This window comes from Pongo pygmaeus, chromosome 13, assembly GCF_028885625.2.
Source record: "Pongo pygmaeus isolate AG05252 chromosome 13, NHGRI_mPonPyg2-v2.0_pri, whole genome shotgun sequence".
NCBI lineage: Eukaryota > Metazoa > Chordata > Mammalia > Primates > Hominidae > Pongo > Pongo pygmaeus.
In genome coordinates this window covers 107,004,387-107,030,640 of record NC_072386.2, presented here as the reverse complement: position 1 = coordinate 107,030,640, position 26,254 = coordinate 107,004,387, and the positions used below count along the sequence as shown (strand labels likewise).

Below are 26,254 nucleotides of genomic sequence, written 5' to 3'. Positions count from 1 at the left end.
TGAATTTTTATGGGTGCATAGTAGATGTATATATTTATGAGGTACATGAGATATTTTGATACAAGTATACAATGTGTAATAATCACATCAGGGTAAATGAGGAATCCATCACCTCAAGCATTTATTATTTCTCTGTGTTATGAACTTTTCAATTATGCTCTTTTAGTTATTTTTAAATATACAATAAATTGTTGACTGTAGTCACTCTCTTTTGCTATCAAATACTAGATGTTATTCATTTTATCTAATTATATTTTTGTGCCTATTAACCAACCCCTCTTTTCCCCTTCTTCTCCACTGCCCTTCCTAGCCTCTGGTAACAACTATCATTCCATCCTCTTGCTCCATGAGTTCAATTTTTTTTGTTTTTAATTGTAGTTCTCACAAATGAGTGGGAACATGCAAAGTTTGTCTTTCTGTGCCTGGCTTATTTCACTTAACATAATGTCCTCCAGTTCCATCCATGTTGTTTCTAATGGTAAGATCTCATTTTTTTTAATGGCTGAATACTACTCCATTGTGTATATGTACCACATTTTCTTTATCCATTAGTCTGTTGATGGACACAGGTTGTTTCCACATATTGGCTATTGTGAATAGTGCTGAAATAAACATGGGAGTACAGCTGCCTCTTCAATGTACTGATTTCCTTTCTTTTGGGTGTATACCTTTCCTTGGATAGCTGGATCATATGGTAGTTCTATCTTTAGTGTTTTGAGGAATCTCCATATTGTTCTCCATAGTGGTCATATTAATTTACATTTCCACCAGTAACATACGAGGGTTTCCCTTTCTCCACATCTTTGCCAGCATTTGTTATTGCCTGACTTTTGGATAAAAGCCATTTTAACTGGGGTGAGATGACATCTCATTGTAGTTTTGATTTGCATTTCTCTGATGATCGATGATGTTGAGCACTTACTTATATACCTGTTTGCCATTTGTATGTCTTCTTTTGAGAAATGTCTATTCAGATCTTTTGCCCATTTTTAAATGGGGATGTTAGAATCTTTTTCCTATTTAGTTGTTTGAGCTCCTTATATATTCTGGTTATTAATCCCTTGTCAGATGGGTAGCTTGCAAATATTTTCTCCCATTCTGTGGGCTGTCTTTCACCTTATTGATTGTTTCCTTTGCTGTGCAGTTTTCACTTGATATCATCCCATTTGTTCATTTTTTTCTTTAGTTGCCTATACTTTTGGGCTATTACTCAAGAAATCTTTGCTCAGACCAATGTCCTGGAGAGTTTCCCCAATGTTTTCTTGTAGTAGTTTCATAATATGAGGTCTTAGATGTAACTTTTTAAATTATTTTGATTTGATTTTTGCGTATGGTAAAAGATAGCACTCTAGTTTCTTTCTTTGATATATGGATACCCAGTTTTCTCAGCACCATTTACTGAAGAGACTGTTCCTTCCCCAATGTGTGTTCTTGGCACCTTTGTTGAAAATGAGTTAACTGTGGATGTGTGGATTTATTTCTGAGTTCTGTATTCTATTCTGTTGGTATATGTATCTGTTTTTATGACAGTACATGCAGTTCTGGTTACTATAGCTCTGTAGTATAATTTGAAGTTAGGTAATGTGATTCCTCCAGTTTTCTTCTCTCTGCTCAGGATAGCTTTGGCTATTTTGTGTCTTTTGTGGTTTCACAGGAATTTTAGGATTTTTTTTCTATTTATCTGAAGAATGTTGATATGGTTTGGCCATGTCCCCACCCAAATCTCATCTTGAATTTCCATGTATTGTAGGAGGGAACCAGTGGGAGGTAATTGAATCATGGGGAAAATTCTTTCGTGTGCTGTTTTCATGATAGTGAATAAGTCTCACAAGATTTGATCATTTTATGAAGACAGATTTCCCTGCACGAGTTCACCTCTCTCTTTGCCTGCTGCCATCCGTGTAAGATGTGACTTGCTCCTCCTTACTTTCCACCATGATTGTGAAGCCTCCCCAGACATGTGGAACTGTAAGTCCATTAAACCTCTTTTTCTTCCCAGTCTCAGGTATGTCCTTATCAGCAGCATGAAAATGGACTAATACAAATGTCATTGGTATTTTGATAGGGATTGCATTGAATCTATAGATCGCTTTGGGTAGTATGGATATTTTATTTATTCTTTCAATCCATGAACATGGATTATCTTTCCTATTTTTGTGTGTCCTCTTCAATTTCTTGCCTCAATGTTTTATATTTTTTGTAGAAATATTTCACTTCTTCAGTTAAATTTATTCCATTTTATTTGTAGCTATTGTAAATGGGATTCCTTTCTTCGTTTCTTTTTCAGATTGTTCATTATTGGCATGTAGAAATGCTTCTTATTTTATATGTTGATTTTGTATCCTACAACTTTGCTGATTTTGTCAGTTCTAATAGTTTTTTTCTTGGTGGAATCTTAGGTGTCTTCAAATATAAGATCATATCATCTGCAAATAAGGATAACTTGACTTCATTTTTTCTAGTTTAGATGCCCATTATTTCTTTCTCTTATCTGATTTCTCTAGCTAGACTTCTAGTACTATGTTGAGTAACAGTGATGAAAGTGGGCATCACTTTTGTTCCAGATCTTAAAGGAAAGGCTTTTTGTTTTTCCGCATCTGGTATAATACCAGCTGTGGGTCTATTGTATGTAGTTTGTGTTGAACTATGAACTTTTTTTATATCTAATATTTTATGGACTCCTTTTTATTTTCCATATATAAGATTATGTCTCTACAAAAATAGATTGTATTACTTTTTTTTTTTTTCTTAACTGGATGCTTTTTTTTTTTTTTTTTTTTAGATTTTAAGGATGGCTTGGGCCTTTTTTATTGTCGCTGTTAAAGTAAACTCAGAGTTTACCAGCAGTAGTACTTTTAGGGAATTTTCCAAATTACCTTTTTTTTCAATCTAAGAAAAGGTTATTGACACCTTTTCAAAATTATGTAGTCATTGATCATTTTGCCTAAATAATATCTTTTGGAAGTGACATGAGAATAGTCTTATGTTTATATTGTTGATTTTCTTGTTTCTTTTTGGACACTAGTATTAAACTGAAAATTTAATAATCTTACAACTTAAATAATTTGTAGTAAAGAAAATGTCACATGGGTTTTAAATGAGCAATTAACTATTACTTCCTACTATAAACTGTTTTTCTTTTCTTTTCTTTTCTTTCTTTCTTTTTTTTTTTTTGTGACAGAATCTCACTCTGTCACCCAGGCTGGAATGCAGTGGCACAATCTCAGCTCACTGCAACCTCCACCTCCCAGGTTCAAGCAATTCTCCTGCCTCAGCCTCCTGAGTAGCTGGGATTACAGACATGCGTCACCACACCCAGCTAATTTTTGTATTTTTAGTAGAGACAGGGTTTCACCATGTTGGCCAGGCTGGTCTCGAACTCCTGACCTCAGGCGATCCACCTCCCTTGGCCTCCCAAAGTGCTGGGATTATGGGTGTGAGCCACTGCATCCGGCCTCCTACCATAAACCTTTTTTTTTTATTATTATACTTTAATTTCTAGGGTACATGTGCACAATGTGCAGGTTTGTTACATATGTATACATGTGCCATGTTGGTGTGCTGCACCCATTAACTTGTCATTTACATTAGGTATATCTCCTAATGCTATCCCTCCCTCTCCCCCAACCCCACGACAGGCCCCAGTGCGTGATGTTCCCCACCTTGTGTCCAAGTGTTCTTATTGTTCAATTCCCACCTATGAGTGAGAACATGCGGTGTTTGGTTTTCTGTCTTTGCGATAGTTTGCTCAGAATGATGGTTTCCAGCTTTGTCCATGTCCCTGCAAAGGACATGAACTCATCCTTTTTTATGGCTGCATAGTATTCCATGGCATATATGTGCCACATTTTCTTAATCCAGTCTATCATTGATGGACATTTGGGTTGGTCCCAAGTCTTTGCTATCATGAATAGTGCCACAATAAAGATATGTGTGCATGTGTCTTTATAGCAGCATGATTTATAATCATTTGGGTACGTACCCAGTAATGGGATGGCTGGGTCAAATGGTATTTCTAGTTCTAGATCCTTGAGGAATCACCACACTGTCTTCCACAATGGTTGAACTAGTTTACAGTCCCACCAACAGTGTAAAAGTGTTCCTATTTCTCCACATTATCTGGATGCTTTTTTTTTCCTTGATGAATTGTCTTGTCTAGAACCTTCAGTACAATACGGAATAGAAAGGGTAAAAATAGATATCTCTATTATCTATTTCTACTTTGATATCTCTGTTATCAAATTCTACTTTGTCATAGGGTATAGTCTTTTTTATAGTTGTTCAGTTTGGTTAGTTTAGTATTCTGTTGTATCTATATAAGGGATATTGGATTTCATCTGGTTTTAATCAGACAAATTCTATCATGATAACACCACCTTATAGAATTCGTTGTCAGTGTTCCCTCTTCCTTTGTCTTGTTGGAAGAGCTTACAGAAGATTGGCGCTAGCTGGAGTTAACATTTGCTATCATTCACCAGTGAAGACATCTAGTGACCCATTGTGAAATAGGAAAAGAAAGCAAAGTCCATGGGGCAGAAATTCACCCAAGGTCACAACAGGAGCCCTGAGTTCAGGCTCCAGCTGAGCCAGTGCCTAGTGTGTAAGTTATTTTTAGTTTTCTCAACTATGATCAAAACTGGATATTGCTGTCATGGGGTAACTGATGAGGAAACTGAAGCTCACAAACATGGCATGATTTGCCTTTACATGTTGTGGCTGAAGGAGCTCTAACGAAACCTTATGAAAAACAACACCCTCCAGAACCATTGCCTTTGTGCAGGGAATTGATTTTAAAGATGCACAGTTTCCATTTTATCTTACTTGAGTATCATAAGTAAGCAAGACAAGCAAGATAACATTTATTGTACCAAGCACTGTTCTGGGTGTTTCTCATGCTATTCATTCTTTTTCTTTTTCTTTTTTTTTTTTTTTTTTTTGAGACGGAGTCTCACACTTTTGCCCAGGCTGGAGTGCAGTGGCACGATCTCAGCTCACTGCAAGCTCCACCTCCCTGGTTCATGCCATTCTCTCACCTCAGCCTCCCAAGTAGCTGGGACTACAGGCGCCCGCCACCACGCCCGGCTAATTTTTTGTATTTTTAGTAAAGACAAGGTTTCACCGTGTTAGCCAGGATGGTCTCGATCTCCTGACCTTGTGATCCACCCGCCTTTGCCTCCCAAAGTGCTAGGATTACAGGCGTGAGCCACCGCGCCCAGCGCTATTCATTCTTACAACAATCTTGTGAGGCAAGTATTGTTGACTGCATTTTACAGATAGGGAAACTAAGACTCTCAGAGATGACAGAAACAGGAAATGGAGAAAGTCAGGATGCAAACTCAGTCTTTTAGACTCCAAGCACAGGGCTTGTTTCTTCGTCCCACTCCCACCCCTCCACCCATGGAAAGCAGAACTCACATATGAGATGGGAACTGAGCTCAGCTCAGAACTGAGTAGATAAGAACCATTCTGCCTATAGTGTTCCCTAACTTAATGGCCACGAGTAAATCCAAGTTGGTGGCCTCTGCTTGGCCTCTCCTCCTCTGAGCTTGGCTTTGGCAAAATTCAATCTTAAAGGCACCATGGAAGAAGAGAAGGGCTTTAGGGTCAGATGTGGGAAGAGAAGTGATGTCAGTGTTGAAAGGAGCAGTAGTGTATTCCTGTTGTAAGATCTCTTCCTTGTCAAAAGTTGGGAACATGGAGTTCATCCTCCTAATAAACTTTAACTTCGTCCGAACTGTGACTCAAGACCCACTTGGGACCAATGAATGCCTAATAATTTTATCCATTTGGAAAGAGCAGTGGACTTTGAGAGAGTAGACCTATGTTGGGGCCTGGCTAAACTACTACTACTACTATGTCTGTAGCCTTGGGAAAGTCAATCCAAATTTCCAAGGCTTACTTGCCTCCTTGTAAAATGGATTTAATAATACACATCCCTTAGACAGTTGTAAAGGAAACAGAAGACAACGGTGTAAAAGCTTCTAGCACTGTGTCTGATACAGAGTATGTGCCCAGGAAATGTATGTGGAATCTCTAAGTCACTTTTACATCATAATCACCATTTAGTCCTCACACCATCACCATGGGGTTATTGACAGGCCACTGAGGTGCAGAGAGGGCAAATAATCCCACCAAAGCCACATAGCTAGTTAATGACAAGGTGAAACCTACACATCATATCCTCTGCCTCTCAATTCAACATACTTCCAAGTTATGCCTTCTGAAAAAGTCATTTCTATAACTGAAGTCACTTTAAAAATTATTGTTTACATCTGAGTTCAGAGATACTGTCCAATATACGATAAAGATATTTTTAAAAGCCTACAATTTGCTTCAGAGATCCCAGGAATGCAAGTTGGAGTAGAATAATTGGGCATTCTGTGTTCAATTCATTCCTTAACTTGAGACCATAAGATTAGTCTGTGTCTGCTTTACCCTAAAACAGCCTATTAAAATATGAACATCTTCCAATTAAGTACTATAGCTAGTACAATTATGTGTTATCATTTAGTCCACACCCTGAATAAAGAGAAGGAGGAGGAAAAGAGGGGGGATGGGGAGAGGAAGGGACAGGAGAAGACCAAGAAAAGAAAGGCAAACACAGTCACTGTTGTTAAAGCCAAGCAACATGCCAACCTGCATTTTTTTTCTCAAGAGGGGTCAGGTCACTTATATTTGATGAGTGCATGAATACACTCAGACAGATCATTTGCATAGTATTTATATATTTAAATCCACTGTCTTATTCGCTCCTCAAAGGCTTTCAGAATGGAGAGGGCAAGAATTGTCATCATTTTTTTCGTACAAAAAAAATGAGAGTCCTGTAGGTGGTTGACAATCCCAGTTTGCAGCAGACAGAAGATCCAGCAAGATAAGGTCTAGTTCACAGTAGCTTTTAAACTCATATCTAAGGCTTAGTCCACTGTTTTGAAAGAAGGAAGAACAGACACACCTGAAACTAACATAGGGGCAAGAATACATTTTTATTGAAGAGCTTATAGTACTGTGTCCCATTTCTTGTTCATTTGACCATCTCTCTGCTCTTCTGTGAGCTCCATGACAGCAAAAACCCCTCTTTTTTTTTTTTATGGGTGTTTCTTCCCTGCTTAGCAGAATACCCAGCACCTAGTAGGCATTCACTTATGGCAAGCCACAGAGAGTGGAGCTGCTGTGATAATTACTCACTCCTCAGGTATTGGAGATACACTCAACACACTTTAATTGTAAATCAATTTATATGTATTTAATTTTAAGTGTTAATACTACAATTATTTCTGAGTTCTGATGTTCACTGCACTGTGAATTTTAGGGAGATGTTCACATACCAGTGACTTTCAGGGGATTTAGCAGTCAGAACAGTGGATGCCTAGCACTATTTCCAGGTTGCTGTCTCCTCTGCCTGAGCTTAGAACCAACACTGGTTTCCAGACTTGGCCTTCCTACAGAGCTCTCCCTGCCAGCTCCCCACTCCCCTGATTCTTTGCCTGGTAGCTCATACAGCTTGAGGGGTTGAAGGGAGTGCAAGTGTGGGGAGCTGGTGTTTGGAGCCCAACCACAAACTGCTTTACCTTTGTTCTAAGCCGGGACCTCCTAATCATGCCTCAGACTGAGTTGTTTTGAAAGTAGAAACTGGGATGGGAGTCCTTAATACCAAGATGGTCTCTCTGTTCCGGGCACTAGAATTAAATATTTATGTTGGCAGAAAGCATGGGTTGTCAGCTTGAGTTGGGAGACAGGAAAGTTGGGTTCTGGTGCTCGAGGGTGGGTGGCTGCATGTGAGAGTGAGCAGGGATGCATAGCAGCCCCTGGTGACTCATTCTCAAGCTTCACTTTGATACTCCTAGACTAAAGGGGAACAGAAATACTTTGCTTGGTAGCTAGCACTCAGCTGGGGGGAAGTTTGGACATCTGACTTTTGGCAGCCTCTCCAGACCAACTTGCCCAATACCCTCATGTCCCAGGCTGGGAAAGTGAGAGCAGAGCATGGTGGGACTTACCCAAAGCTATTATTACTCAAACTGGAGTCTAGGTCTTCAACAGGCCATGGAGGCATTAGACCTGCAGTTAGAGAGCTGTGTGACCTTGGACCAGTCACTTGAACTCTCTGATCCTAACTGTAAAATAGGAATGATTTCTAACCTTGGGATTAAATGAAATAATGTAAGCAAATGATACTACATTCAGTACTTTCAAAGCTCTACATTGGAGTCAGTAAGCTTTCCTCTGGAGGTCCAGATAGTAAATATTTTAGGCCTTGACAATGCTGTGATTTCTGTCACAATCACATGATTCTGCCATTGTAGTGTGAAAGCAGCCATAGAAAATGCATTCAAAGCAAACCAAAAAAGAGTGTGGTTGTAAAAGGTTTATTTACAAAAATAGGCAGTGGGCCAGATTTGGACTGTGGGCTGTAGTTTGCTGATCCTGCTTGCAATGCTTGTTAGTTGTTGCAGTTACTACTGATGACACAACAAATGACCCCAAAACTTAGCAGCTTAAAATGACCATTTGATTTTGCTCATGGATCTGTGGGTTGGAAATTCAGACAGTACATAGTAGATTGGGCTGTCTTTGCTCCACGAAGTATGGGGCCTCAACTGCAAGAATTCAAAAGCTGGGAGTAACTTGACTGCTTGGGTGAGAATTATCTGAAGGCTCCTTTACTCATCCATCTGGAGCCTAGGTACCAGGGCTGCTGAAGCAACCACACATGGCCTCTCCTTGTGGCTTGTCTTCCTCCCGCCACAGTGGCCTCAGGGCACTCAGATTTCTTATACGGAGGCTCACGCTTCCAAGTGAGAATGGTTCAGTAAGCAAGGTGGAAGCTGCATTCCCTTTTATGACCCAGACTCAGAAGTCACACAGCATCCCTTCCATTTTGCTCTACTGGTCAAAGCACTCATGAGCCTGCCTGTATTCAAGGTGAAATGTTAAAGAACTGGGGTAGGGGTCTTGTTTTAAAGCCATTATGGAAGAGATGAATTATTTAAACACATGCACATTGAATAACAATTATGCAAACTTACCACTTACCATGTGCCAAGCATCATTTCATAAAATTTATTCCTCTAACATCCCTTTGAGATAGATAATATTATCATACACATTTTATTTTTACTAATTTATTTATTTAGAGACAGGGTCTCGCTCTCTTGGCCAGGCTGGACTGCAGTGGTGCCATCTTGGCTCACTGTAGCCTTGACCTCCCAGGCTCAAATGATCCTCCCACCTCAGCCTCCCTAGTAGCTGGGACTACCAGTGTGTACAACCATGCACAGCTAATTTTTGTATTTTTTATAGAGACAGGGTTTCACCATGTTGCCTAGACTGGTTTTGAATTCCTGGGCTCAAGCAATCCACCTGCCTCGGTCTCCCAAAGTGCTGGGACTACAGTTGTGAGCCACCACACCCGGCCACACACTTTAAAGACAAGAAACATTATAGAACAGAGAAGGTCGATTAACTTGCCTAAGGTCATAAAGATAGTAGGTTGTAGAACAAACATTGGAACTCAGGTAGCAGGGCTCCAGTATCTATTCTAACCCCTACACACCCTGCCTCATTGTGATCATAAAAGCAGAAACACTCTTTCTACTACTTGAGTAGAGCTGGGTTCAGAACGAGAGGCTTTGGACTTCAGAGTGTCTAGCAGTTTTCCCATCAAAAATCAATTACGAACACTATTACACATTTTCTCTACATCCAGACTGTCTGGGCATCATGAATAGTACAAGGGAAAAGATATAGTACTTGATTTTGTTCACAAGAAACCTAAACTATGGGTAGGGAGATTGCATTCTGATTTCATTCTCACAATCCCACAAGATGAAACTCTCGTCCCCATTTTACAGATAAGGAAACTGAGGCTCAATGGTAAAATTTCTACTTGCTCAGTAGCTTCTTGCTACTGCCCAGGTGGAATCCAGATTCAAATCCAGAACGGTCTTTTTTGTAAGTCCATGCTGTTTGCCACAGAATCCAGTGGAGAAAAGTCTGGAACGTGTAACACCAGCTCTATTGAAGAACAAACAGCTCTCAGTTCCTAGAATATTAGATCTAACCTATCCCTCAGCAGTGAGCTTGGTCCTGTTCCCTCACTGCAGGAGATGGGAGGCTGAAGCATAGAGATGGGCATTGAGGTGTCCCTGGCCATCCAGCTTCCCAGACCCAAAGCTTAAGCTGGGACTAGGTGCTTTTCCTACTGCCCCTGTCTGCCACATTGTGCTGGAAATGGCAGGGAGGGGAGCCATGGCAGTGGGGGTGGGAGGGGTGGGCGTGAGCTAAGGGGAAGTTGTTTGCCAAAGCTGTGTGGGGGGAAGGAGCATTTTATAAGACTGGGGCCTCTGGCCTGGAAACATCTGTTTCCCTTCAAATCAGCGAGGAGACTTTTGCCTCCCCAGAATGCCTAAATCATGTTGCGGCTGGGGAAGAGCAGGCATTGGCCTGGAGACTTCAAACGCATTCTCCTGTACTCTTGGGGACCTAGGCCTGACGTGGGCCTCTAGGGCTCTGTCCCTGCTCTTACCCCCTGTCAGATCTGTGAGAAGCTCTCACTGCCAATTAACTTCTTGGTTTCATTCTCTCACCCCTGCTGTGAGGAGGTCTGGGGTCTTGGATGGGACCAATAGCAGCTTCCTTTCTACCCACCCTCCTCTGATCTCCACTGGGACCACTTACTCCAGTTGGGGGTGAAGTCAGAGCCTTGGGCAGTGGCTTAGTACTAACTCTAATGATGATGCCAACAGCGATTGATTGCTTATTGGTTATTGCATAGCACATGTCGGGCATTGTGCTGAGCACTTTCATGCTGCACTCTCTTTTATTCTAACAAGAACCCTTCATGGTGGGAGTTTTAATATTATGATTCCCGTTGTACAGGTGAGTACCTTGAGACAAGGCTACACACAGCCAATGTACGAGAAGCCAGAATTTAACAACAAATTGGCTGATTCCAAAGCCATGCCTTTAGCCCTCTTGTTATTCCACTCATTTTAGTAACCCTTCAATCTAGTCATCTTCTGTTCATTTTACAGATGGAAAGACTGATTTCCAGGAAAGGGAAATGAGCCTCATTCATTCTGACCTGTGTGTGCTGAGCGTTGGTGCACCAGGTGTAGGTGTTTAGAGATGAGCAGAAACATATTCTGATCCTGAAGACAATCACATACTCATGGGGGCAAGAAAGAAGTGAAGGGGTGCTGACCTAGCTGTGTGACAAGTGCACCATGTGGCATGGGCACCATGCAGGGGAAAAGGAGGGCTAAGCAGCTCTTCAGATGGGTCAAAGCAGGCTTTCCAGAGGAGGTAAGGTTTGAGCGATGCTTCAAGGACAAGGTGGAGAGGGGTCAAGTGAAGAAGGGGATGGATGACTCAGCCAGAGAGTGCCACTGGTGGGAAGGTTCAGAGGTGGGATCCGTGTTCTGGAACCATCAGCAGCTGGAGATGCCTCTGCTGTGAAGCAGAGTAGGGAGGAAGGTCAGCAAGCACACCTAGACCTTTGACCAGAGCTCAAATGAGGGGGTTCCAAGTTGAGGAATTTGTCCTGAGAGTGATGGACTTTGTCCTAAGGATGATGAAGATGATGTCCTGAGGATGACAATGTCCTGATAATGATGAAGAAACATTGAAAAATACTTTGGAGTAGTTATCCCAAGGCATTTTCCAAACACTGTGTTTGTTTGGATTTCAACCTCCCAATACACTAAGCCTGTATTACTGTAGGTATGCAAGATCTCATACCACACAGTCTGTGGACAAGCTGGGACTCAAATTCAGGTTTCAGCCACCTTGGCCAGTGTTCCTTCCCCTGAAATAAGGCCAAGGAAAGGAATAGCAATGGTTTGGGCCTGGAGCTGCAGGTTCCTATATAGCTCATCCAATGTTATCCATGAGCCACCTCTTTCATAATGAAAGCATCCCATAAGTAGACTTGGACCTTGATCAGCTAGGACATGGAATTGTAGGAGAGAGCACTGGAGGAGAAGGAGTCAGGAATGCCAGAGTCTTTGTGTGAATTTATTGGCAAGTGGGACTTTGTGCAAGTCGTTTTCCTTCTGGGCTTTGGTTTCTCCACTTGTAAAATCAAGATTAGGAGTTGATGGTACAGGAGTTTTAGTTCAAATTATCAGTGAACCTCAGCCTGCTTCAGAGAGATGATGACAAAACTGAGCAGAGAGAGGCTGACACCCTTTCTGAGCCCAAGAAACTCAGAGGTCTGATTATTCTCTCTCTCTCTCTCCCTCTCCCCTCTGTCTCTGTCTCTGTCACTCTCTGTCCCTGGCTCTCCCTCTTTCACTCTCCTGCTGTATGGATTTGCTTGTGGTATATATTTGTATCTGTTTCTTGGTCTCTGTCCCCCCCAACTTCTCACTCTCTCTGTCTCTTTCTCCCTCTCTCCTTCATATCAGGAGTGCCACTTTCTCCCCTTCACAAGTAACCCCTTCAGGCCCTGCCTGGTCCCCTAACAGCTTTCAGATGTGCCTCTGGAACAGTTCTACAATTACAGCTGAGACAGGCAGAAAGCGCATGGCCTTGTGACTTTTGACCCAGCACTGTGAGGTTGACGTCTTCCTCTTTCTCCACCCCCAGCAGGGTTGCCTGAGGCCTCCTCCATTCCGAGGCCCCCACTGGCATGTTTGGTTACTATAATAACAAAAATAGAAGCTACCTTTTAGGGAGCAAAGATTGAACTGGGCCTATTATTATCATTGTATTACTGAGTCTTGACCCCCAACTTGTGAGATATGGATAATTTCACCCTATTTTACAGGTGAGGAGACTGAGGCTCAAAGAAGGTGAAGTGACTTCCCAAAGAATGTTCAGCCAGCAATTGGAGAAAGCAAGGATTCTACCCAGTGTTTATGACATGAATACCTAAGACCACTTCTTCCCCAGTATGCTGGGGGCTATCTTATTCATGCTGCTTGGCTAAGCAGCGAGATGACCCTGGGCCCTCTTGGGTGAAGGAAATGGATTGCAGAAGCACCACAGGAACATAAGTGGCCTATGAAAAAGCTGTGTTAAAACATATTCCTACTTTTTGTATTTTGAACTTTCATTCATATATTCTATTCACTACAAGCCTTCCATGTTTCCCTCAGTTGAAATACATCTTCTAACTCCAAGAAAGCATTTTTTAAAATGTGTTGTCTTGCACAAATAAGTGCTTTTATAAAAATCCTCTTACAAGCCACTTTCTCATGCATCACTCCATGTAATCCTTGAGACAGCCATGCACTGTCTGTGAAACTAACCTCATTTTATTGATGGAGAAACTAAAATTAAGAAATGAGAGGTGGTATGCTTTGATTCATTCATTTATATCAGTATTTATCAAGTGCCTACTATGTGCCTAGTACTGTGTTAAATGACATGTTGTCATTTAACATATAGCTGTACCCAAGCTGAAGTGTATGCACTCTGAGTCACACATGCTAGCATTTGCATCTTGCCTCTGCCACTTTCTAGATGGGTCCATATGTGGATGATAAGTGCTTACATAATGTTGCCTAATGCTATTCTCACTTCCCACCTTGCCACTTGCTTACTCTCACCTCCTCGAATTTATTTATGATCTTGTTCTCAACCCTTCTGCATGGCTTTCCAATGATAACTTACCTCACAGTGCACTTACATTTCACATCTATCCATACTGCACTTGTGAGGTGGGTGGCAGTCTCTCTATCACAGATGTTGAGTGCAGAGAGGTACAGTGAGCTCAGAGAGGTGAAGCGACTTGCCCAAGTTCGCAATGCTAGACAGTAAAACTGGAATATGAACCCACATCTGGCCATCTCCAAGATCGGGCCCCTTCCTGTGTCACCCCCTGCTTCCTTTGTACCAAGAAGTTTTGACTTATGGTACCCTTTAATAAAACAACCTTTGAGGCCTCAGGTCATGGGAAGTCAAAGCTGGAAGGGCCCATGTAGGTAACCCAGATATGATCCTCCGAGCCTGCGAGTGGGAGCAATAAAATGGCAGCTGAGAGCAAAGAGTGTGGGTTTTAGAGTAAGACAGATGACAGTCTTGGCTCCTTAATTTTCTGAACCTGTGACTTTGGACACATTGCTTAATTTTTTAAATCTTCAGTTTTATCTTCGGAAAGGTATAGATAATGAAGGTGATTATTTTAGCATGTTTTCATAAGATCAGAAAATCTTATGAGATGGCACTGCTTCAACATAGTTGGGGTTCAGCAAGTGTGGCTAATGGAATCACATTTTTACAGAGTTGATTTCTACAGAACTGTGATCAGAAGACAACAGCTTACAGTGGTTGCATGTATGAATTTTACAGTCTGAGAAACCAAGGTTTAAATTGCCAGTCCTAGTAATTACCATGTGGTTCTGGGCAAGCTGCTTCCCCTCTCTGAGCCTCACAAATAAAATAAAGAGAGTAATAGTACCTGTATTTTAGGATTGTGTGGGAGAATTAATTGTGTTAATGTAGGTAACTCTTAGCTCAGTGCTTGACACATATTAGGGTCTTAGCACATAATAATTAATTTGTATAACCAACTTATATTTATTAAGTGCAAGTATGTATGGCCAATCAGGGCTCAGCATTCTGAAACTTGGTAATCATAGTGTTTTTCCTATTTTATAACGTGGGATAATTTGAGATGCAGGGGAGGAGGGAAGAAAATAGGGCCATTATGACCCCAGTCTCTTCTACTTAATGTAGGGAACCCTCTACCCATTTCACACTACTGCCTCTACCCTTAAAAGCCGGTGAAAAAGGATGACATGATGCAGACAGAACACTCAGATGCTCAACCCTTCTATCAGACTGTTCTTGGCCTCTAAGGCTCACATCATCTAGAAAGTCATTTCTGCTCCCTTCTTAGACTTTGCTTAACTGTAGAACTTGGAGATCTTGGAATACAAGGGTCACAGAGCTTCCCCGAGATAGGACAGAGGACAGAGGCTGCTCTAGAAAGAATTATGTGCTCTGGATTAGACTAGAATCTACCAGGTGTACGTTTTACCTGTTCTTCCCTTCTAAGGCCACACAGGCTGTGTCTGCTTCCACTAATATAGCATGGAACTTCAGATGACATCACAGAAAGGTGGGGATATGCCTTATAGCCAGATTAACCTCCAGTCTCCCTGGCATGACCTACAAGGTTCCCACCGACCTTCTACCTCATCTCCCTTTGTTCCAGCCACACTGGCTGCCCATTTCTTCAACCGTCTGGGCTCCTCTCCTCACGACCTTTGTACTTACTGAGCATCCTACCTAGAATGCTCTTTCCCCAGGTCTTCCTTCCACAAACTGGTTCTTCCTCACTATTCAGGTCTTAGGTCCTGAAGTTTCTTCTTCAGGAAGGCTTTCATGGGCTACATTCCAAAGCCTATACTCCCCATGCTCTCGTATTAGTCTTTTTCGCATTATTCTGGTATATTTTCTTTCACACTTAACCATTATCTGATTTTTTGTTTACTTTTTGATTTTTACTTATTTTTTTGATCTGTGACCTAGACTCTCTTGTTCATCTTTATAACCTTAGCACTTAAAGTACTTCCTGGTGTGGAGTAAATACTCAATAAATACTTCTTAAATGAGTAAATTAATGAATATATAAAAGGATATATCCAGCCATAAAGGATAGCATTGGGGCTCACTTCTCAGACCCTGGACTCAGACTGCTTGAGTTCAATACCCCCATTCTGTTCCTTAGTAACTGAGACTGTGGAAAGATACACAATCTAAGTCTCAGTGTCCTCATTGACAAGATGTGGGTGACAATAAATCCCTCCCTTTTAGGAAGTGCAAAGTGCTGAGCAGGCAGTTAGTGCTCAATAAATGCTTTATAATTATCATTCTTTTTTTTAAATCATTTTTCCTGTAGCCTAATGTGCCACAACTCTGTGTTCTTCCCTGCAACTCCCAGGGCCTTCTGTGAAGTCACAGCCTGGTGCTCTGTTTTCTTGCTGTGCTGCAGGTTCACTCTGTATGCTGTGGATACACGAGGGAGGCACTCAGAGCTGAGCACGGTGACGCTGAGGACGGCCTGTCCACTGGTAGATGACAACAAGGCAGAAGGTAGGTAACCCAGTTTTTCAACTCCAAGGTAACTCCCATATTTCCCCTAAGTTCTGCACCCAACAGTCACTAATCATTAAACACACACACGCACACCCCGACACACTGGCACAGGGAGAGGAAATTGAAGGCACTAAGGGAACAGGAGGAACATGGAGCTAAATTGATCAAAGTCATGAAGGGAAAAATTAAGATTGACTAGCAATATCTTTGGTAGTGGAAAGACTTGCCCCCTCTTTTAGAGAGTTGATCTGTGTTCTGACTTACAGGCCATGAATGGTAGGGAGTCAGAGCCCCATGACTGTATCTTGTCGCTTGGCCTAGATTTCTCAGGGACCAATCATTTTCTCCCACTTGTCATTGCTAGAGTAGCAAAGAGATGTCACCTAGAAGACCATTTCACCTTGTGGTGTCCATAGCAGACATCATTAGCAGATCACAGCATGCTGTTCCATCCAGTCCCATGGTGGTCTCAGAATCCTTAGTATAGAGCTACCATCAGTGATTATCAGTCAGTTAGCATGCAAGATTAAACGTTTTTGCCGCTCCTGGTTCATGACATAAACAGCAGGCAAAAAAAAACTGAAAAAAATGTAATCAGTCAATCAGATCCACCATATACTTAGTTCTTGAGCATTGTGTAGATGCGGTTTCTACATCAAGTCTAGCAAAATGTGACAGTGGCTCATAAGTCCTGGTGGTCTACTTAAAGTTGAACAATTATTTCTCAAAAGTCCGAGCAATACAGTAGAGACATAGTCTCCACCTTTTAGGAATTCACATTATGGGTGGTGAGACAGACATTTCTGCAGATGGCTCAATAATAAACTCAATTATAAATGTTTTATGTGCTACCAAAGGGGAGGGGGTTTGAAATATTTTCCTGATAAATTTTAAAAATTATTATTTTTAAATAACACGTCCACTGTCAAAAAAAAAGTACAAATAAAAATCAGAGTAGAAAATAGTGTAACATAATGGGAGAAGCATAGTGTTCCTCCCATTTCTACTCTAAGTTTCCAGATTCTCCTAGCAGCAACTGTTGTTGGTAATAATTTAGGACCACATACAGATTTTGACAGGGTTTTTGAAGCTGAAAGAATATGCCTTCTACTCATGATGAATTGAAGTTATTTTGATTAGTAGGACTAACTGAAGCAGTAGGAATAGCCATGAACAACAAGCAGAAGAATTTGGATTATCTTTGAAAGGTGTTTCAAATGGGGACCTATCAGACCTGATCACAGAAATGTGCTGGAAATACAACAAAGGGGAAGTAGGAGGAGGGTGTTGAGATTATCCAAGACAGTTTATTTAAGCCAATTGTATGTAAAATCACAGGTACAATAATTATATTGATAATTAAGCTTGCAATTATGAGCACTAACTTTGTGCCAGACCCTGTGTTGAGTGCTTTGTATCCACTCTTTAATTTAGTTCTTCCAATGCACCTCCAGAATAGACATCATTACCTCCAGATGATAGAAAACCAAACACAACCAGTCAATAACATATTCAAGATGAAATTAAGGTTTGTCTGCTCCCAGAGCTTATGCAAGCAAACTTTCTCACCACTGTGCCTTTCTTATTGAAGCCCATGCTTATATCCTTACTTTTTTTCACCACCCAGTGATCTGTTTCTGCCCTTCTGCCCTCTCAGAAATAGCTGACAAGATCTACAATCTGTACAATGGGTACACAAGTGGAAAGGAGCAGCAGATGGCCTACAACACACTGATGGAGGTCTCAGCCTCGATGCTGTTCCGAGTCCAGCACCACTACAACTCTCACTATGAAAAGTTTGGCGACTTCGTCTGGAGAAGTGAGGATGAGCTGGGGCCCAGGTATGGGCGTATTTGTGTGATTGGAGGGGCATATTCTTTTTGTCTCCAGTTGACTTTTCTGGACCCTTTCCCCATAGGCTGAGACTAGGCTTTATCAAGTAAATAAGGGTGATTATCACCTTAGTCGTATCGAGGCTAAAGATAGAAAATGGGCAGAGATAATGAAAGAATCTTGGAACTTTAGATTCCTGCACTCCTGGAATGTTGAATGGGGAAAGGGCATTGATGCTCTTTGCATTAATCATTCTCCTTGCTCATCTCCCACCTCGTTTTACAGATAGGAAACTTAGGCTCTTTGAAGGCCTGTGTCCTAACCAAGATCACAGAGGGGAACAGCAGCGGGGCCATGACCCATAATCCAGGGCCTTTCTCAGTCTTCCATAAGAAGTCTGAGTTTTTCTACAGTAAATAGCTATGATTTTGACTAAAGTCCATTAGTGAACATGACTATATAAATTTATGAATTCAACATATATGAAGGCTTTATTTTTGTCCTGCATGCCAGTCACTATGCCAGGAACCATGAATGACTCAAACAGAACTAAGGCACAGTCACTATTTTCTAAAGCTTCATAAAGCAGTATATGCAATGGTGGCTGCATTTTATGTCTTGCATCTAGCAACATTCATCCATTCGGCATATACTTAACAGCACCTCTTATGTAGTGGCTGCTGACAATGCAATGATAAAAAGGTAGAAATGGTTGCTAGCTATACATAGCTTCCTGTTGCATAAACAGGCAGTTATGTAGAGCAGAAATAATAAGTGTCATGATAGCAGAAGAACAGAACTCTTCGGGAACATACATGAGACATAGGCATCTGGTCTAGGTCACCCAATGAAGCTGCACTGAGGCTGAGAGCCTGAGGCCTAAGGTTTGAGTTGGGGTAAGGTAAATGAGGGTTGTGGGGAAAAAGGATAGGTATTTGGAGCAGAGAGACTACCCGACGGAATGCTCAGAGGAGAAAATGTTACATGACAGTGGAAGTTTTCTTCTCAACTTTTGATCATTTGCCTACCACTTTTATGACTTCTGTCATCTCACCACCATATGTACTTTATTCGGTATTTCTTTGTTAGATTCACTTCTTATTAAAAATGTATTTGAATAGAAAACACAACATCATCTTGTAAAGGGAAAACCAACATCATCTACCCTTAATAGAAAATTAAACCTAACCCTTCAATACAATGAACAAAAGCAACAAAAGTGGAACGAGACAAAAAACAGAAAACAATGTTGTTCAATTCTAGCAGAGCCTGAAGCTGTCCCTTCAAAAGGGAGATTAGTTAGAGAAATGTTAAAGACGCAGCCCCAAACCAAGATTTTTTTTAAAATTTAATTTAATTTAATTTTTTATTATTATTATACTTTAAGTTTTAGGGTACATGTGCACAATGTGCAGGTTAGTTACATATACGTATACATGTGCCATGCTGGTGTGCTGCACCCAGTAACCCGTCATTTAGCATTAGGTATATCTCCTAATGCTATCCCTCCCCCCTCCCCCCACCCCACAACAGTCCCCAGAGTGTGATGTTCCCCTTCCTGTGTCCATGTGTTCTCATTGTTCAATTCCCATCTATGAGTGAGAACATGCGGTGTTTGGTTTTTTGTCCTTGCGATAGTTTGCTGAGAATGATGATTTCCAATTTCATCCATGTCCCTACAAAGGACATGAACTCATCATTTTTTATGGCTGCATAGTATTCCATGGCATATATGTGCCACATTTTCTTAATCCAGTCTATCATTGTTGGACATTTGGGTTGGTTCCAAGTCTTTGCTATTGTGAATAGTGCCACAATAAACATACGTGTGCATGTGTCTTTATAGCAGCATGATTTATAGTCCTTTGGGTATATACCCAGTAATGGGATGGCTGGGTCAAATGGTATTTCTAGTTCTAGATCCCTGAGGAATCGCCACACTGACTGCCACAATGGAACAACTAGTTTACTGTCCCACCAACAGTGTAAAAGCATTCCTATTTCTCCACATCCTCTCCAGCACCTGTTGTTTCCTGACTTTTTAATGATTGCCATTCTAAGTGGTGTGAGATGGTATCTCATTGTGGTTTTGATTTGCATTTCTCTGATGGCCAGTGACGATGAGCATTTTCTCACATGTCTTTTGGCTGCATAAATGTCTTCTTTTGAGGAGTGTCTGTTTATATCCTTTGCCCACTTTTTGATGGAGTTGTTTGTTTTTTTCTTGTAAATTTGTTTGAGTTCATTGTAGATTCTGGATATTAGCCCTTTGTCAGATGAGTAGGTTGTGAAAATTTTCTCCCGTTTTGTAGGTTGCCTGTTCACTCTGATGGTAGTTTCTTTTGCTGTACAGAAGCTCTTTAGTTTAATGAGATCCCATTTGTCAATTTTGGCTTTTGTTGCCATTGCTTTTGGTGCTTTAGTCATGAAGTCCTTGCCCATGCCTATGTCCTGAATGGTAATGCCTAGGTTTTCTTCTAGGGTTTTTATGTTTTTAGGTCTAACGTTTAAGTCTTTAATCCGTCTTGAATTAATTTTTGTATAAGGTGTAAGGAAGAGAACAGTTTCAGCTTTCTACATATGGCTAGCCAGTTTTCCCAGCACCATTTATTAAATAGGGAATCCTTTCCCCATTTCTTGTTTTTGTCAGGTTTGTCAAAAATCAGATAGTTGTAGATATGCGGCGTTATTTCTGAGGGCTCTGTTCTGTTCCGTTGGTCTATATCTCTGTTTTGGTACCAATACCATGCTGTTTTGGTTACTGTAGCCTTGTAGTATAGTTTGAAGTCGGGTAGCGTGATGCCTCCAGCTTTGTTCTTTTGGCTTAGGATTGACTTGGCGATGTGGGCTCTTTTTTGGTTCCATGTGAACTTTAAAGTAGTTTTTTCCAATTCTGTGAAGAAAGTCATTGGTAGCTTGATGGGGATGGCATTGAATCTATAAATTACCTTGGGCAGTATGGCTATTTTCACGATACTGATTCTTCCTACCCATGAGCATGGACTGTTCTTCCATTTGTTTGTATCCTCTTTTATTTCTTTGAGCAGTGGTTTGTAGTTCTCCTTGAAGAGGTCCTTCATGTCCCTTGTAAGTTGGATTCCTAAGTATTTTATTCTCTTTGAAGCAGTTGTGAATGGGAGTTCACTCATGATTTCGCTCTCTGTTTGTCTGTTATTGGTGTATAAGAATGCTTGTGATTTTTGTACATTGATTTTGTATCCTGAGACTTTGCTGAAGTTGCTTATCAGCTTAAGGAGATTTTGGGCTGAGACAATGGGGTTTTCTAGATATACAATCATGTCGTCTGCAAACAGGGACAATTTGACTTCCTCTTTTTCTGATTGAATACCCTTTATTTCCTTCTCCTGCCTAATTGCCCTGGCCAGAACTTCCAACACTATGTTGAATAGGAGTGGTGAGAGAGGGCATCCCTGTCTTGTGCCGGTTTTCAAAGAGAATGCTTCCAGTTTTTGCCCATTCAGTATGATATTGGCTGTGGGTTTGTCATACATAGCTCTTATTATTTTGAGATACGTCCCATCAATACCTAATTTATTGAGAGTTTTTAGCATGAAGAGTTGTTGAATTTTGTCAAAGGCCTTTTCTGCATCTATTGAGATAATCATGTGGTTTTTGTCTTTGGTTCTGTTTATATGCTGGATTACATTTATTGATTTGTGTATATTGAACCAGCCTTGCATCCCAGGGATGAAGCCCACTTGATCATGGTGGATAAGCTTTTTGATGTGCTGCTGGATTCGGTTTGCAAGTATTTTATTGAGGATTTTTGCATCAATGTTCATCAAGGACATTAGTCTAAAATTCTCTTTTTTTGTTGTGTCTCTGCCAGGCTTTGGTATCAGGATGATGCTGGCCTCATAAAATGAGTTAGGGAGGATTCCCTCTTTTTCTATTGATTGGAATAGTTTCAGAAGGAATGGTACCAGTTCCTCCTTGTACCTCTGGTAGAATTCGGCTGTGAATCCATCTGGTCCTGGACTCTTTTTGGTTGGTAAGCTATTGATTATTGCCACAATTTCAGATCCTGTTATTGGTCTATTCAGAGATTCAACTTCTTCCTGGTTTAGTCTTGGAAGGGTGTATGTGTCGAGGAATTTATCCATTTCTTCTAGATTTTCTAGTTTATTTGTGTAGAGGTATTTGTAGTATTCTCTGATGGTAGTTTGTATTTCTGTGGGATCGGTGGTGATATCCCCTTTATCATTTTTTATTGTGTCTATTTGATTCTTCTCTCTTTTTTTCTTTATTAGTCTTGCTAGCGGTCTATCAATTTTGTTGATCCTTTCAAAAAACCAGCTCCTGGATTCATTAATTTTTTGAAGGGTTTTTTGCGTCTCTATTTCCTGCAGTTCTACTCTGATTTTAGTTATTTCTTGCCTTCTGCTAGCTTTTGAATGTGTTTGCTCTTGCTTTTCTAGTTCTTTTCATTGTGATGTTAGGATGTCAATTTTGGATCTTTCCTGCTTTCTCTTGTGGGCATTTAGTGCTATAAATCTCCCTCTACACACTGCTTTGAATGTGTCCCAGAGATTCTGGTATGTTGTGTCTTTGTTTTCGTTGGTTTCAAAGAATATCTTTATTTCTGCCTTCATTTTTTTATGTACCCAGTAGTCGTTCAGGAGCAGGTTGTTCAGTTTCCATGTAGTTGAGTGGTTTTGAGTGAGTTTCTAAATCCTGAGTTCTAGTTTGATTGCACTGTGGTCTGAGAGACAGTTTGTTATAATTTCTGTTCTTTTACATTTGCTGAGGAGGGCTTTACTTCCAACTGTGTGGTCAGTTTTGGAATAAGTGTGGTGTGGTGCTGAAAAAAATGTATATTCTGTTGATTTGGGGTGGAGAGTTCTGTAGATGTCTATTAGGTCTGCTTGGTGCAGAGCTGGGTTTAATTCCTGGGTATCCTTGTTAACTTTCTGTCTCGTTGATCTGTCTAATGTTGACAGTGGGGTGTTAAAGTCTCCCATTATTATTGTGTGGGAGTCTAAGTCTCTTTGTGGGTCACTCAGGACTTGCTTTATGAATCTGGGTGCTCCTGTATTGGGTGCATATATATTTAGGATAGTTAGCTCTTCTTGTTGAATTGATCCCTTTACCATTATGTAATGGCCTTCTTTGTCTCTTTTGATCTTTGTTGGTTTAAAGTCTGTTTTATCAGAGACTAGGATTACAACCCCTGCCTTTTTTTTGTTTTCCATTTGCTTGGTAGATCTTCCTCCATCCTTTTATTTTGAGCCTATGTGTGTCTCTGCACGTGAGATGGGTATCCTGAATACAGCACACTGATGGGTCTTGACCCTTTATCCAATTTGCCAGTCTGTGTCTTTTAATTGGAGCATTTAGTCCATTTACATTTAAAGTTAATGTTGTTATGTGTGAATTTGATCCTGTCATTATGATGTTAGCTTTCTTTTTTTGACATGGAGTTTTGCTCTTACTGCCCAGGCTGGAGAGCAATGGTGCTATCTCGGCTCACTGCAACCTCCACCTCCCGAGTTCAAGCGATTCTCCTGCCTCAGCCTCCCAAGTGGCTGGGATTATAGACACCCACCACCATGCCTAGCTAATTTTTAAAAAATATTTTTAGTAGAGAGAGAGTTTCACCAAGTTGGCCAGGCTGGTTTCAAACTCCTGACCTCAAGTGATCCGCCCATCTCAGCCTCCCAAAGTGCTAGGATTACAGGCGTGAGCCACCGCCCAGCCCAAGATTTTCTTTTTGAAGTAACCTGAAAGAGGGTAAGAGAATGAAAGAGCTAATATAACCACTTTTGCAAACATGATTCATTTTTGTTTAATATTGAGTCTGTGATCATCTTGAGTACCACCTAAAATCTTTTCCCTACCCTAGAGGAACTCGGCCTACACTTTGGTAAACACTGTTTTTGGAGCAACTGAAGAATTTCTGTGTAGTTGCAGCAAAGTGTGTGACAGCAGGAGTGGTAAGAGATAAGAAGGGGGAGGTCAGTGGGAGCCAGATCCTGAAAGCCCTTTAAATTAGGTTAAGAAGTTGGGATTATCTCCTTAGGGTAATGGTAAGCTTTTGAAGTGTTTTTCACAAAAAGGAGTAATATTATCAGACCATCCAAGGAGAAAGATCCCTCTGGCTTGAGTATAGGGGTCAAGGTAAGAAAGTGGCAGTGAGGCTCTAGAGGCTGTTGTGATAATAGTCCCAGGAAGACAGCATAGCATTCTAGGCCAGGGTGGCATTGGTGCATTGGAGAGAATCACATGACTTCTTGAAATACTTAGTGGGCAGCACTTCATGCTTTAAAAACTTCGAAATGACCATGTAGGGTATTCATGCCATTTTTTGGATGATAAGGAAATTGAGGTCCCATGGGGCAAAATGAGCTGCCCAGAGTTGTGCAGAGTTTGACATGGAGTCCAGTTCTGCCTTGAGCTCTCACCTTGAGCCCTTAGAACATTTGCAATGGCCCTCCAAGAATTTGAGGCTCTCGGGGACAGAGATGAGAGCTTGGTCCAGGGATAAAAGGGATCTCTCCCCAGCGCAAGGCCTTATCAGTTATGTTGGGTCCTGGACTTTAACTTTCTCCCTTGCATATGAAAGGAAGGTTCTTTAGATAAAACCTAAAAGAGGGCCGGACTGGCAGGCAGAAATGAAGAGCCCCAGATGAAAGCTGCTGTGTGAGTCATCTCGGCTGCCATCTTGCCTGTGGACAGAGGAAGGCATTCCAGTTTTTTGGGCTTTCCCACAGGGCTCAGGGAGTTTGTGTGGAAGCTAAACCAGAGCTCCACTTCTGACTTTGTCTTTACAGCCTCCTGGAATCCTTTATGAGCCTCCAGGACATAAATCTTCTGGAAAGGCCGCCGGGCCGCCCACAGAGGCCAGGCAATCCACTCAGTAATGGTTTGTGATAACCTGCTAACCCCTAGTCAGGCAGTCACCAGCCACTGTCTGCGAACCTCCCCACCCTGTCACCCAGCTTCCTCCTCCTCTGGTCTTTCTAGTCTCCTGGAGGATATCTGAGATTGCTCCAACATCCCACACTGATATGTCAGCAGGAATCAAGGAAACTGCCTCCTAATCTATCCTGGTGCTGCTAATAAGCTCACTGTGCAACCCTGGGCTCTGCTGCTTTCTGGCCCTCAGTCTCCTCACCTATAACATGATAAGGATGAACTAGAACAGTGGTATTTTTTTTTAACCAGTGGCTTTTTTTTTCTAAATAAATCTTACATGGAATCACAGCCCACCTCCACAGAGAATTCTCTAAAATGTCCACCCATTTCCTCTGTCACACCCTCATGGTTTAACTATCTTTCCTGCACTTACTAGATTTAGAATCTTATATTGCTTGTATGTTTACTTACATATCTGTCTTCCCTACTACAATGTAAACTATGTATAGTTAGTGATCCCTTATGTTGTATTCACATTTGTAAGTAGGTGCTAAATAATTAGTTGTTGAGTAATTGAGTAATGAGATGATTAAATGTGTAGACCAAATGACTAAAGATTTGTTCTGGTAGAAACTGGAGTGGGTGGCCTGGAGTCCCACCTGCTGGGTCTCCTCTTCTATGCCCCTCCACCCCACCCAATCCCAAGCATCCCTTATGTCTCTCCAAGCCCTCAAGAATCTTTAGATCACAGTTGGAAACAATTGAATTCCATGAACTCTGAGGTCTTCTAACATTCCAAAAAAATGAAATGTCCTTGCAAATATTAAAAGACTTGAAGAGATCTCATTTCATTGATTGATTGATTCATTGATTCATTTAACGTGCTAACTATGTGTCAGAGCATGTGCTGGGGGCTAAAAATACAGAGTGAAGATGACAGAGATCCTGCCTTTACAAGGTTCAGCATCTAGTGAGGAAAAGACTGGTCAGCCAGCAATTGCAGTGGCATTTGGCATGTGAATGGACAAGCGTTTTAGAGCAGTGCTTCTCAAACTTTAACGTGCCTGAGAATCACCTGAGGACTTGTTACATTCCAAATTGACTCAGTAGTCTGGGTTGGGTCTGAGATTCTGCATTTACTGAATTCCATGAACTCTGAGGTCTTCTAACATTCCAAAAAATCCAATGTAACAAGCTCTCTTAGTGATGTTAATGTTGTTGGCCCCAAAAGCACACTTGGAGTGACAAGGTTCCAGATGCAGAAAGCTGGAGCAGCTAATCCAGATCTGGAGCTCAAGGAAGAATCCTTGTGGAAAAAAGAATGTTTCTAAGTTTAGAAACAGAATGAAGAAGGGTTCTCCAGGTGGAAGGGAGCGAGTCTTCTCATCAGAAGGAATTATCAATGCAAAGATGAGAGAAGGTTGGGTAAGAGAATATACTTCAGTTAAAAATATAAATCTTATTGGAGAAGAGAGTTCGAAGTGAAAGAGGAGAGTTC

At 41.2% G+C, this 26,254-nt stretch overlaps 1 protein-coding gene across 5 annotated transcripts in view; it reads left to right on the top strand.

The window, feature by feature from the left end:
* Positions 1 to 26,254, top strand: part of ASTN2 (astrotactin 2) — a 999,842-nt gene that overhangs the window by 963,314 nt on the left and 10,274 nt on the right. For all 5 annotated transcript variants that reach the window (XM_054500794.2, XM_054500795.2, XM_054500792.2 and 2 more), the window contains 2 exons: positions 15,944 to 16,044; positions 17,705 to 17,888. In XM_054500794.2, coding sequence (XP_054356769.1) covers positions 15,944 to 16,044; positions 17,705 to 17,888 — 285 coding nt within the window. The remainder of the gene's footprint in view (positions 1 to 15,943; positions 16,045 to 17,704; positions 17,889 to 26,254) is intronic.